The sequence below is a fragment of the Pelodiscus sinensis genome, chromosome 31 (genome assembly GCF_052426305.1).
Source record: "Pelodiscus sinensis isolate ZL-2025 chromosome 31, ASM5242630v1, whole genome shotgun sequence".
Taxonomy (NCBI): domain Eukaryota; kingdom Metazoa; phylum Chordata; order Testudines; family Trionychidae; genus Pelodiscus; species Pelodiscus sinensis.
The window spans coordinates 11305154-11318676 of record NC_143082.1 but is presented as its reverse complement, the minus strand read 5'-3'; the positions used below and the strand labels follow the sequence as shown (position 1 = coordinate 11318676).

At 60.3% G+C, this 13523-nt stretch overlaps 1 protein-coding gene across 3 annotated transcripts in view; it reads left to right on the top strand.

Annotated features, from left to right (window-relative positions):
• The first annotated feature begins 32 nt into the window (after positions 1–32).
• The window catches only part of FMNL3 (formin like 3), a 47284-nt gene continuing 33793 nt past the window's right edge, over positions 33–13523 (top strand). Inside the window, exon 1 of one of the 3 annotated variants that reach the window (XM_075902025.2) lies at positions 33–429. In XM_075902025.2, the coding sequence (XP_075758140.2) occupies positions 286–429 (144 nt within the window). In that variant the 5' untranslated portion in view covers positions 33–285. The remainder of the gene's footprint in view (positions 430–13523) is intronic. The other 2 variants (XM_075902023.2, XM_075902024.2) reach the window with 2 other exon arrangements.

Sequence of the window (13523 nt, the reverse complement as noted above, 5' to 3'; positions counted from 1 at the left end):
GGGACACAGTGGGGCGGAGGCGGGGCATTAGGAGGCAGCACATAGGGGGTGATGGCTCTGGGGGCGCAGCTGGGCGGAGGTGGGGCATTGGAGTGGCGCAGCTGGGGCATTACGGGGCGGCACATCTGGGCGATGCGGGGCACATCTGCCCGGGGCGGCGCCGGGTGCTGAGTGGCTGCCGGGCGGCGGGGCGGCGCCGGGGGGGCGGTGCCAGGAGGCAGCCGCGGCAGCCGGACGCGAAGGGCTGAGGTTCCCCCGCCGCCCCCCCGGGTGCCTGGGCCGGGGATGGGGAACGTGGAGAGCGCGGACGGGGAGCCGCTGCCCCGGAGTCCGGGCGGAGCCCCCCTGGGGGGGCCCGGGCTGCCGCCGTCGGGGAAGATGCCGATGCCGGAGCCCTGCGAGCTGGAGGAGAGGTTCGCCCTGGTGCTGGTAAGAGCGAGCTCCTGGACCCTGCGCCCCAGACCCCCTTCCTGTCCCCGGGGTCCCCTCCCCATCCCCCGCAGCCCCCGGCCCCCTCCCCATCCCCCAGACCCCTCCCCCGGACCTCCCAAGCTCACAGACCACCTACCGCCCCCAAGCCCCTCCCCTCTTCTGGACCCCTCATTCTCCTCCCTATCCCCTGCCCCAGCTGGAGCCCACCGGCTCCCCACCCCCTTCCGGTCCCCACCCCCCGAGCTAGGACCCCCCCGCCCTGGATCCTCTCCGTGTCTTCTGTTGCCCTCCCGCTCGAGCCCCCGAGACCGCCCCAGAGCCCCCCCTCCCCCGCCTCATTTCTCCTTCACTGCACCCCCGGATCCCCACGTGTCCCAGCACCCGCCTCTGCCCCTGTTTTGTCTGTGGAGGGTTTGTGGGTGAGGCGGGGGGCTCCAGACCCCGGACTGGCAACGCAGGGGGAGGGGCAGCTCTCCTGCCTCCGCCCCTTAGACGAGGGGTCACCACATAACAACGTTGGGGGGCACAGGAACTCCCCCTCCCTTCTGGTTGTTTATTCGAGTGGGGGGCTGGAGAAACTGGTCTCAACTTGGCAGGGCAGGGGCACTTCTGGCGTGGGGAGAGGAGAGGCTGGGGGCAGCCGGCCCAGACTGAGCACCATTTACAATTCAGAGGGAGGGCTTGGTGCATTGCTGGGGGCCTGGCAATGCTGCGGGGGGGGGGGGCTGGGCTGTGTTATTGGGGGAGGGGTGTCCAGGATACCCCCCAAAATGTTACTGCCCTTTGTTGCTCTCCTAACTGGAGGAAGCTTTTGGGGTCCACTCCTGAGCAGCACCTGGTGCTGTCAGCACCTCCCAGGATGGGGCTGTGGGGTGCAGAGTGCAGTGGGGTCGCCCTGGGGCTGGGTCCAGTGCCCCCCTCTCCCCCCCCCCATTGGGACTGGCTTTGGCCAGGGTGTTTCTCTGCGCTGAAGACCTGGGCAGAGGCCTGCAGCTGTGGTGGGAGAATGGAACCCTCGCTCTCCCCTGGGTGCATTGCCAGCGCTCAGCCAGGCTCTGGGCATGGAAGGCGGGTGCAGGTTGGGGGGGGCTATCTCAGGCTATCACTAGGGTCCGCCTTGAGCCGCTGTCCACTGCGCAGTGTGTGGAGTGTGAGAAATCCGGGGCGAGGTGTGTCGCTGCCTGGGGGGCGGTGGCAGCCCCAAGCACCTGGCCCCCCAACTTCTCCCCTGAAACAAAGGGCCGGGCCCTGCTCTCGGCGAGGCTGATGTAAACACAGGATAACCCCACTCGCTGGCTTTGCAGTGTGGGGTTTTGCTGGGGCAGGCTCCGGGCCGAGCTGCGGGGCTGGGTGAACGGGGTTTCTGGTTTCTGTTCTGGGTAGCAAGGGGCTTTTCCGACGGGAAACACCCCCCCCCCCCCGCAGAGTTTGGTGTTCAGACTGTTCCCTGCTCGCTGGCTTCTGCCCCCAGTTTCCAGTTTGCTGCACAGAGTTTTGAGCTGGGGTTTTCTGACCCGGGAAACTCGCGTCAAAAACTCCGCTGGCGGGGCGCCCGCTCAGAGCCACAGGAAACTGAGGACAGGACGGCATGTGACCGAGTTCCCTGCTGCAAGGCAGTGCCGCCCCAGGGGCCTTGGATAGCCCTCGGCGTCCAGCTTCCCCTTGGCCCTGGGGGCCACCCGGGGGGCTCCTTTGGGGGCCATCGTGCCCACCTGGCTGTGGGCAGCTGGCAGTTCCCACAGAAGCTGTTCCAGTTTGCTGGGCTGTGTTGGGTGGGAGCTGCTTGCTCACATCTCAGTGCTGTCAGGACCGGGCAGTGCCCTGAAGCTGGTCTCAATTGGCCAGTGGAGAGGGCCCTAGGGGTATTGCAGGGGCCCAGGCCTTGGCTTTCCGATCTGTCCATCGCAAGCCACGGGCTGGGTGCAGCTTGGGCTCCCCCCCCTCCCCTTCGTGGTTCCCCTATGGGTCTTGCTGCCTCCGCACAGACCTCCCCCCCCCCCAAGGACAGGGGCTTCACACTCGCCCCATAGGGGGCAAGCGATGCCATGTCGGGGGCCTGGGGGCTACCCTGGAGCCATCTGGTTGCCGTGGTGTTTGGGGACAGGTTCTCGGTGGGTGGAAACCCTCCTAGTTCAGCGACTTCGGTCTGTCTGGGGTGCTTTTGGGGGGGTCTGCTCCCACCCCTGGGGGCAGGGCAGGGGGGCTGCTCCTGTTTGCAGTGAGGAGGCTGGGGCCGGAGAGGTAGAGTGATGCCCAAGGTCACCTGGAGGGTCTTGGCAGAGCAGGGAATTGGACTGGCTCTGCAGCATCCCAGGCTAAAGGTTTGACCCCCAGGGATGTGGGCTCCTTTTTGCAGGGGGGAGGAGGTGCTCCCTTGTTCTATGGGGACATCCCCTCTGGCTCCTTTCCCACTGCAGGTCCCGGCACTTCCCTGTGCCAGCAGCGTGCCCCAAGGGGGGCCAGCCGGCCTGGAGGGGCTGGGCTTGTCACACGCCTCTGAGTCACAGCTGGCCCTGGCGCCCCCTGCTGGAAAGCATCCTTGGAAGGTAGATGAGGCAGCCAGTGGCAAGCCTTGCACAGGGCGGCACCCGGCGTGTGGGCTGAGGATGTAATAGTGGAGCCAATTAATGGATTAGCCGATAAGCAGAAGCGTATTGGTTAATGCTATAGACTACACGCTTCCTCCCCGCCACCAGTAATTTTTTTAGCAGGCTGGCCAGCAGCCCTGCTCAGTCCTGGCTTGCAACAGGTCTGGGACCTACCCTGCTATGGCTCTGCATTTAAAGTGTATTAGGCACTGGGTGGGTGGGCAGACAGCCGGGTCCGGGAACTCAGAACCCCCTAGACATGGGCTACTGCCATCCCATGCTGCTGCCTCTGTATCCGAGGCAGCAGCGCGGGGCAGCAGGCAGCCTGTCCGCAAGGGGAGCTGGTTTTTAAACTGGCTCCCCTGAGGTTACTCGACTATTCAATTAACCGATATTTAACATTCCTGGTCCGGGCTGGGGAGCGGGCCAGGGGAGCGCTGGGGAGCTCTTGCGTGCGTCTGGGTCTCGTGGCCTGAGGGAGCGGGCCGCCGTCGCGCTGCCCTGGGCCCCCTCACAGAGACGCTGGCCAGAGCTGCACTGCTGGGGACTGGGGCGGGGGATTTTGTACTGAAATAGTTGCCCAGTGCAGTCTCAGGTGCAAAGCTGCCCTAAACCAGCGGAGCGAACTCCCCTTCCCTTTGTCTTTATGCTGCACAAGTGCCTCTGCTCCGGGACAGTTTCATGCAGAGGCGAGCTGGGGGCTGGCTTGTCTCTCGGGAGCTGGGCCCTTCCTAGGCCGGGCTGTGTGCACCAACCTGCCCTAGCCTGTGGCTTCTGGTGGGAGCAAGGGGTTTTTTAAATTGAAGGGTGCTAATAAAAAGCTTGTCTTACAAACCATCCCCCCTCCCCAGCTGGGTAATCATTGCCACTCGGAGAACAGAAATCTCACTGGGTTTTGGTCACTGTTTTGCTGCAGCTAAATTCTTTTTAAAAACTTGTAACTCCGCTCGGTGACGAACTCCCCGTGTCTTTCCCACCCGTGTCGTGCTCGGTGCCTCTTTTTGGGTCTGGTGCGTGAACACAATGAGTAGAGCAGGGTGGGCGGGCTCCGCAGAGGGGCCCGGGAAGTGGGGTCGCCGTGCCCAGCTCAGACCCAGCCTCTTTCGCTGCCGCTCCCTGGTTCTCCGGCGTCTCCGTACAATGGGGAGAAGGGAATTTCCCAGCCTGGCCGGAGCGGTGTCCGTTTCCAGCTGCACACTGGCCGGCTGGTCAGACGCTCGGCGAGAGCCAGCCAAGGGCTGCAGCACTGCGCAAAGGCCGAGGGGCGGGCGTGTTTTCGTCTCGGCAACGGGCCGGATCCCACCTGTGGTGCCGTTTACACCAGCAGAGGGGCTGGCCTGTGTCTACTGCAAGGAACCCCAACTGCCCCAAGCCGGCGCCTGTCCCGGGAGAACATGGTTCCTTCAATAAACCCCCCAGGCTTGGACCACTTGTGCCTCACCCATGGGGGCCAGCTTGTTTCAGAGCTGGGGGGCTGGGAGCAGCCAGGACGTCTGGCTGGAGATTTCAGCTTTGACAGACTCGCCCCTTTCCCACACAGCACAATTGCTCCGAGCTGACGTTGCAGTGCGTCCGTCCCCAATCCCCGGGGCACGTCACGCTCCGGGCGTGGGGCGGGAGAGGGGAACGCGTCTCCCCGCCGCGGCTGGCTCTGCCCTGTGCTCGCCAGGTGGGGAGAGGCCTTCGAGAAAGGGCCCGTCTGGGAGAAACTTTATTCTGGCAGCGAGACTTTAATTCTTCCCATCTCTCAGCACCGGAAGCTGACGTTGAGAGGAAACGAGAGCCTGAGACTCCCTGCAAAGCCAGGAGCAGCAGGGATAGGCACAGAGCTCTGCTCCCCCCCCCCCCCCCCCCCACGGGAACACCAGGCTTCCATGGACAGAGGAAACAAATGGTGCCCCCCCACTCCCCCCGGCCCTGTCGGGAGCTCTGCTGGCGCAGGGCTGGCGTTACAGGAACATTGCATCAGTGTCTGGTTACGGAGAAGCCTCGTCCAGGGAAAAGACTTTGTTTAGGAAACCTCTTTTGCAGAAGCCGGGGGGAACTCGCAGGGTCTGGGCTGCGCAGGGGGAGGTCCTTCCTGCACCTTTCTCGCCTCGCTGCTTGCGAGGCGAGAAAGGGGCTGGGAGCCTGGCCGTGTGGGTCCTCAAGGGGACTGGGCTTGGAGTGTGAAGAATGGGAGCGAGGGTTCCTGGTCCTTTCCGTGGCCTGGCCAAAGACCCCCTTCCTTCTGTGTGCCACGTGGGTAGAGCGGGAGGGCCTGCGAGTCAGACCTGGTCAGAGTAGAGGGAGGCAGGACTCCTGGGTTCCTCTCCGAGCTCTGCCACAGATTACCTGTGACTCTGGACCAGTCCCTGTCTCTCACTCCCTGCCTCAGTTTCCCTCCCAGTACGATAGGAGGAGGGTGCATTTTGGCCATGAACATTGAGCCCCCTGGGTGAACCGGGCCCCAGGGTGTACAAGATCCTTTGCGTCCAAGTGGCCAGTTGCCGAGTTCAGTGTGGGGTGGTGCACAGGGTTAGCAGGGCGGGTGGGGTGGTACACAGGGTTAGCAGGGCGGGTGTGGTGGAGAGGGGGCTAAACGCCCATATCCGGCTCACACTGAAGCCTGGCTCAACGGGAGACGGCTTCTGTGCCCCCAGCCTAGGCCCTGCAAAAACATGGCAGCATTATTAGGTGCATTACGGCAGTCTGTCCCATTGTGCTGGGCATTGTCCATTGTTAGGTGTATTATGGTAGCAGCCAGGCCCAGCCTGCCCCGTTGTGCCAGGTGCTGGACCGACTCGGAAGAGGAAACGTGGGAGCGAGGCAGGAGGCAGCTGGTGGATCCGGGCAGATTGGAGCATGAGGAAGCTCCGAGACGCCCCTCGCGTAGTGGTGTTCCCCATGGCGGGGGGAGGGCCTGGGAAGGGACTGGATTATGCGCAGAATGGGGCGGCAGAGTCGGGGGCTTTGCTGTGCTCACCAGAGGAACTTGTGCAAACCAGACTGTGCCTCAGTTTCCCCATAGGGAGGTTCCCCCCCCCCCCCCCGGCATAGCAGGGTGGGGATACTTAAGGGTGACCCATTTGGGAAGGCACCAACAGGGGGTTGGAAGGGCTCTGCCTTGGTTTCCCCAGTGATGCAGGCTGCTAGGCTGCTCCCCAGCCGGGGCATCCATGCAGCTCCCACCAGTGTTTCCATCCCTTCCCCCAGGGGCGCATTCTTCCACCACATTTCAGCCTTGCCCAAGACAGGTAAAACAGGCCCTGCCGCCTGGCCTCTCCCCGCCATCTGCCACCAGCCCAGCAGGGAGCCCTGGCCCGGTCTCTCCCCGCCAGGGAGCTCCCTGGTCACCAGCTGGGAGGCTAGTCATGGGGGGGGGCAGCTCTCCTAAAAGGGCCTGGGTCAGAGAGGGTAAAACCTACTCAGCTGGGGCTGCTCTGAGGGAAAACACATCGGCTGCGTGTCCCCGGGGGGGCGCTCGTGCAGTGCAGTGGGGGGGGGGGAGCTGGAGTTGCAGCCACGTGTGGCCACCTGCTGCAGCCGGACGTTTGCTGCTGGAAATGCCGTGAACGGGATTCAGTAGGGGTCCTGGTGCGCGCTGCTCGGATCAGCCGCAGCGGCGGGTTGTTCCCTTCTGCGTCGCTGGCTGGCTGGGCTCTTTGCTCCGCTCGGTCTCTGCACGCGGAGCGCAGGGCAAATCCAGAGGGATTCCTCCGGCTTGAGTGGGGTGGGGCCAGCTTCTGATCTTGGGGGGACTGGTGTAAACCCAGTGGGGCTCCGCTCCCTCCAGCGGCGGTGCTTGGGCATCACCTGGGTGCCAGCTGAGGTCCAAATTTGCCCCTAAGTGTGCCCCGTGGCACGGAGGGGCGGCAGGGTCGAGGTGGACAAAGGGAGTGCTGGCCCCAGTGCAGCAGCGCCACCTGCTGTTTGCCCCATTCGGGCAATGCCCCGTAACAGCAGGTCAGCCTCTCCAGAGGCACCCTGTGCTCCGTGCCGCCTGCTGGGTTAACGCCTCTGGGAGCGAGCGGCATGAGCCCCCCGGGGGAACGGGCCAGAGCACGGCCCTGCATTGAGCCCCAGGGCAGATCTGCTAGAGAAACAGCCCGTCTGGAGGTAAAAGTCGCCAGGGATGGCAGAGAATCCGCCCCGCCCTTGTTCCAGGGGTTAATTGCCCGCCCTGTTCAAAATGGCTACTTATCACCCTCCATCTCCAGCTTTCAGCCCTGGGACCTTGTTCCTTTGTGCACTGGACTGACCACACTGGTGTCACGTTTCTCTTCCCTTCCTCTCTCCTTTAGGCTGCGACCCCCCCCCCCCCCGCCCCGGCATCTGTCTCCTTGGTCCCATGGAGAGACAGCTCCTTGTGGTTCCCAGCTTGTTTCAAACCCTTTACAACATCTCCTGGTTAGGGATGTAAATGGCTAACTGGTAGATCCCTGCCCTGCCCAGGCAGGGGGGCTGCTCCAGTCCTATGGGGCCTGGCTCCCCTGCCAAAGGCCTGGGCCCGCCGTGGACAGGGACTGCTCTGGCTAGCTCGCCAGAGGATTTCCTGCCCGTGGTGGCCCCATCCCAGCCCCCCCCCCCCCCCCCCCCCGCCCCGCTGCAGGTTACACACTGGCTCCCCGGGAGTGGGGCTGGCAGTGCCTGTAACCGCTGGGTTTTTTAAGTGGTCACCCGGTTACCTCTTTAAATGAATTTTTACATCCCTGCTCCTGGCTTCTCTCTGGCTCCGATGTAGCCACGCCCTTCCTGACGTGTGGGCACAACAGTCCCTGCGTGGTCGCACCAGGCCACGTCTGGAGATGGTGTCACCTCCCTGCCCCCTGCTCGAGATCCTCCTGCCGATACGGCCCTGGGGCACATTGGTTCTTTCCACCTCAGCGTGGCATGGATGCTGGGGAGGCATAGCTCAGTGGTTTGAGCATTTGCCTGCTAAAACCGGGGTTGTGAGTTCAATCCTTGAGGGGGCCATTTAGGGATCCAGAGCAACTCTATCAGGGAGGGTACTTGGTCCTGTGGTGAGGGCAGGGGACTGGACTCAATGATCTTTCAAGGTCCCTTCCAGCTCTATCAGATTAGATATATCTAAAAAATAAATAAAGCTCTGGTTCAGTTGATCCTCTCCCAGGACTTTCTTGGCCTTCTCAGAGTCCCTGCTTGCCAGGATAGAGTCCCTGTCTCATATGTCCAGCCTGTTCTCTGTGTTCCTGGATGGATTTGGCCATACAGGGACACATTTTTTTTCTTGTGCCCAGTTCACCAAGCAAAGCCCATCTCTGACTCGGTGACCTGTCCTCTTCATTGCCCCTCCTTCTGCGTGCCACCCGCCAGTCTCATCAGTGGGGATTGTAGGGTTTCTCTAAGCGCACTGATAAAAATATTAAATCACATTGGGCCAAAAGGTGATTCCTGTGAGACCCACTAGAAACTCACCCCCTGGGTGACCATTCCCCTTTGACAGTCACATGGTGGGATAGAGCTGTTAGCCAGCTTTGAATCCAGACACCATGTGCCAGGTTGGGTGTGCGCGGCTCTTGCTTTTTAATAAAAATACTATGCAGCACCAAGTCACATGTCTTCCAGAAATCAAGGTCTAGTAAGGTGACATGATTGCATTTCTCAAGCAAACTGGTAGCCTCAATTTGAAATTGGGTCCATTTTCCATGGTGACTAGGTGCATATCACGGGCCTTCTTTCATTCTTTATTAACTGAGTCCAGTGGCAGCCACTCCATTATTTTGCCTGGCATTGATCAGGCCGATGGGTCTCAGATTATCCAAGTCATCCCACTTACCCTGTGAAAATATAGCTTTCTTCCAATTTTCTGGGACTTCCCCAGTGTTCCAGGTGTCCCTGAAAAGGAACATCAATAGTCCAGAGAGCTCTTGGCCAGCTCTTTTAAGATTCTTGGATGCAAGTTTTTTAGCTCTACCGATTTGAAAATGTTTCACGTTAGTAGCTGCTGTTTAATATAATCCTGGGTTACTGTTGGAATGGAAAGAGTGTCGTCATCATGATGGTAGGATAGGATTAGATCATCTGGCTTTTTCCCCAAACCGAGAGGAGAGCTATTTATAGAGCACTTCTGTCTTTTCTGCATTATTATTGACAGGCTTTCATTGCCATCCAGTAATGCATCAATATCATTGTTAGGGTTCCTTTGGTTCCTAATACACTATTAAAAATCCTTATTCTCCTTAACTCTGCTGTCCCCAGAGTTCTCCTTGTGTCCTTTATTAATTTTCTACAATTCCTAGTTTTGAATTTACGTTCCTTGCTATCAATGCCTCCTTTCCCTATTTGTTACCTCATGTGTTTTATTTTTGTGAAAGCTTCTTTCACTTCCCTTCTAAGCCAGGTTGTTGTTTTTTTTAATCAATGTAGATTTCTTTCTTGAGCTGTGGTATTGTGGCTTCCTAGTTACCACTCCTATATATGGTCCTTCCGGTGTTGCCCGTAAGCTGTGCATTGGGGCAGACACTCAGGAGAGATTCAGATGCTGCCCAGCTGACAAGCAGAGCTCCTACAGCTGGCAGCATGTGTTTCTACTGGTGGTGCACATCTGCACATGCCTTGGCACACTTAATAACATTTATTCCACACACGAATGGGGAAAAATGAAGGAAGATTGCCCTTCATCTGCCATCATCTGTCTTGTGAGTCACTTTGCTCTAACGTTGCCACTGGACTGGTGGCTAGAACACAGGGCTAGAAACCTTCATGTGCAACTGCGGGTGAGCTGCTTCCCCTTTGTGCCTCAGTTTCCCCACCGGTGTAATAGCACTTTGAGTGCGTTTGACACACAGGGATGGGCAGTGTAAGAGCAGCATTATTGCTCCTGTACTCCAGCTGTTGTCGATGGCAAAGCTTCCCGCTGAAACGTGCTAAAACATGTGTTCGTAGCTCCTGCCAGCAGCTGGCTAGCGAGCCGCCTTTGCCCTTGTGTGCCAGAGCCAGCGGGCTTTGGGGAGCGGTAGCTGAAATGACTCCGTCACCTCACGGTAAACTTGTCGATTTCCCCCCCCTTCCCTCCCCCTCCAAGTTGGCCTCTGCAAGGGACTTAGCGCCTGGCTTCCCCCCCCCAGCGCCAGGCAGCCACCGCTGGAGGGGTCCCCCAGGGCACAGCCACGTGGCACAGCCTGCTAGGGACAGACCGTGTCTACAGGCCACTTGCGAGCTCCCATCCCAGACCTTTGTCTGCTCTGCTCCCGCTTCGCTGGAGCTTGGCAGGATCCCACCGTGCGCGGCCGGCGCCCGCCCTGCTCCCTGCCTCGCCCCTCCTCCTCCCTCGCGCACTGAAGCCAACAGGCCTCCTCTCCTCTCATTATTGTCCGGGAGCTGCCACCCACTGCCCTGGGCGGGGGGGGACTGTGTGTAATTAGCGAGGGAAGGTAGCAATTGAGACGCTGCTGCGGAATAATTATAGATCCGCGGGGATCCATCCCGGGCAGGCTGGAGTTGGAGTAGCTTTGCTTTCATGCAGCTGAGCAGAGTCCCAGGCTGCCTAGTTAACTTTGATCCTCGGCCGCTTTCCTGTTTGCAGCCCGGCCGGGTGGGGACCAAAGCTGGCCGGCTCTGCGTGTCCCTGGCACAAAATTCGCCTCCTATTTTGAGCCCCGGGGGCGCTGCCCCGTCCCTCCTGGCTCGGCCAGCTCCAAGCACGCGAGAGCCCCGGGCCTTCTAGTGCCCCCGGCCAGCACGGCGCACCTCCCAGCGAGAGACCGTGCACTCCCGTCGTGCGCAGCTGTGCAAAGTGGGGAGGAGTGGCTGCGGGAGGGAAACGCACCCCCCCCCCGGCAGCAGCACGCCACGTAACATGGGTGCACCCGAGCAGCTGTGCTTGGAACGGCGCGCTGCTGCGGCTGCATCGCTGCTCGGGCCCTGATGCAGATGGGCCCTGACTCCGAACAGGGATATTCCACCCCCCTCAAGACCACTGGAGACACAGAATCCTGCATTATCTGGGGGTCCCTCCGTGCTAGGCTCAGGGTGCCTGCGTAGGGGCATGGGTGGGGGCGCTTGTGTCCCTCTGCCTGGATTTGCATAGGGCAGGTGTAAGAGACACAACCGTGTGGCTGACTGGTTCCCACAGCCCTTTAGACTCCCCAACGGAGCTTTGAGGACGGACCCAGGTGTCGCAAAGTTCTGATCAGACTCAGTCTGTATCCCTGCCTGGAGAGAGCTGCCCACGGGCACCCTGCAGCTTCTGGATGCGAGACCGGGGCAGAACGCAGCCCCCCGTCTCTGGCTGTGCTATCGAAGTGCCTCTGCCACTCGGTGGGGAAAAACTGAACCATGCTGCATGGGGGTTGGGGTTTGCAGGAGAGGGGAGAGGAACAGCAACGTGCCCTGTGCTGCCCTAGGAGCACAAGGGCAGGAGAGCCCCAGTTTCACACGGCTCGGCATTCGGGGATTGGACTTTGCTTCCTGGCCCCCCCAGCTGCTCTGTCTCGCCAGGCCCCCCAGAAGGGGCCTCAGTCCCATTAGATGCGGCACCACAAGGTGAACAGCTGGTGCTTCCCGGACACCAGCACCTACAGGTGAGGTGACTGGAGCCTAAAGCAAGAGTCAGGTTTTCCGAGGCACCAAGCCCCCCGCATCTCCTGCTAGCGATATGTGGCTAGTGGCTGCTGCTGGCTCCCTGGCCCGACACTCGCTTGGGGCTGTGTCTAATGGCCAGGTTGTTACAGGTGTGTAGGCCCCTGGAGTGGCCCTAAGACTTGGCAGTGTGAGTCCCACAAGAAATCCAAAGGCTTCTCCCCGTTACCCCGTGTTTCTGCTCTGCTATGCGCCGATTAGGCCTCCGCTGGAGTATTGTCTGGCTGCCACATTTCAGGAAAGAAACTGGAAAAGGTCCAGAGAAGAGCAACAAAGGTGATTGAAGGTCGAGAAAAGATGAGCTGTGAGGGAAGACTGGAAGAACTGGGCTTGTTTAGTTTAGGGAAGAAACGTCTGAGACGGGACACGATCTCAACTGTCGAGTACAGGCAGTCCCCGGGTTACGTACAAGATAGGGACTGTAGGTTTGTTCTTAAGTTGAATCTGTATGTAAGTTGAAACTGGCGTCCAGATTCAGCCGCTGCTCAAACTGACCGCCAGTTCTGACTTACATACAGAATCAACTTAAGAACCCCAGGCGTCCCCAAGTCAGCTGCTGCTGAAACTGATCAGCAGCTGATTCCAGGAAGCCTGGGGCAGAGCAACTCTGCCTGGGGCTTCCTGTAGTCAGCGCTGGTCAGTTTCAGCAGAAGCTGACTTGGGGACGCCTGGGGCAGAGCAGCTGGGGTGCTGCCGGGTTGGTCCAGTAGCGCCCAGAGCGGCGCTGCGGGACCAACCGGCAGCGTCCCAGCTGCTCTGCCACAGGCATCTGGAGAAAAGCCTAGTCTGCTGGGGGGGGCCTACTAGCTGCGCCCCCCACACTCCAGCAGACCAGGAAGACACGGGTGGCGGACCGAGACGCACCACGGTCCCGCCACCTGGATCCTCCGCGGCTTTGCTCCCAGTCTCCCAGGTCTGCCAGGGAGACGGGGAGCAAAGCCTCTGAGGACGCCAGCAGCGGGACAGCCGCGGGGCGTCTGGGCTGTCCCGCTGCCGGCTTTCCCGAGGCTTTGCAAAGCCTCGGGGAAGCCGGCAGCGGAGCAGCCCAGGCACGCCTGGGCTGCCTCGCTGCCCGAGCCCCCCCGCGGCTTTGCTCCGCGTCTTCCTGGTCTGCAGACCAGGGAGACACGGAGAAAGCCCCGGATTACACGGGCGGCAGGACCGTGAGGTCCCGCAGTCCGTGTCCTCCAGGGCAGCCCCGTTCGTAACTGCAGATCCGACATAAGTCGGATCCGCGTAAGTCGGGGACTGCCTGTACTTACAAGGGTGTTACAAGGAGGAGGGAGAAAAATTGTTCTCCTTGGCCTCTGAGGATAGGACAAGAAGCAATGGGCTTAAATTGCAGCAGGGGAGGCTTAGGTTGGACATTAGGAAAAACTTCCTGCCTGTCAGGGTGGTTGAACATGGGAATAAGTTGCCTAGGGAGGTGGTAGAATCTCCTTCACTGGGTTGGATAAACGTCTTTCAGGGATGATCTAGATCGGGGTGGCCAATCCGTTACAGGCAAAGAGCCAGAATAGTTGTGCATATAGCGAAAAGAGCCGAGGGGGAAAGTTGTCAAGCAAACAAACAAACAAAAAAAAGCCCAGCCGCATTTGGTTTAAAAAAAAAAAAAGAAGACTGCCCCTTTAAGAACCACAGTTAAAGGCTTTTTGGCCACACCAGACATGGCTCCCCTGCCCCAGTGAGCACAGGGAGCCAGGAGGCGGGGGCGATTTTCAGGGGCCATGAGGGCAGGGGTCCGGACTTGATGCCCTCTCAAGGTCCCTTCCAGTTTGACTATTCTGATTCCCAGCCATGGAGTCTCTTAAACCCCACCCCAGGCGCCTTGCCCGGTTCATGGGACGGGTAGTTAGTGGCGGGGATCCCTGCCCCTCATGGGGTGCTGGTCACCTTGGGCTGGTGCGTGGATCATCCTGG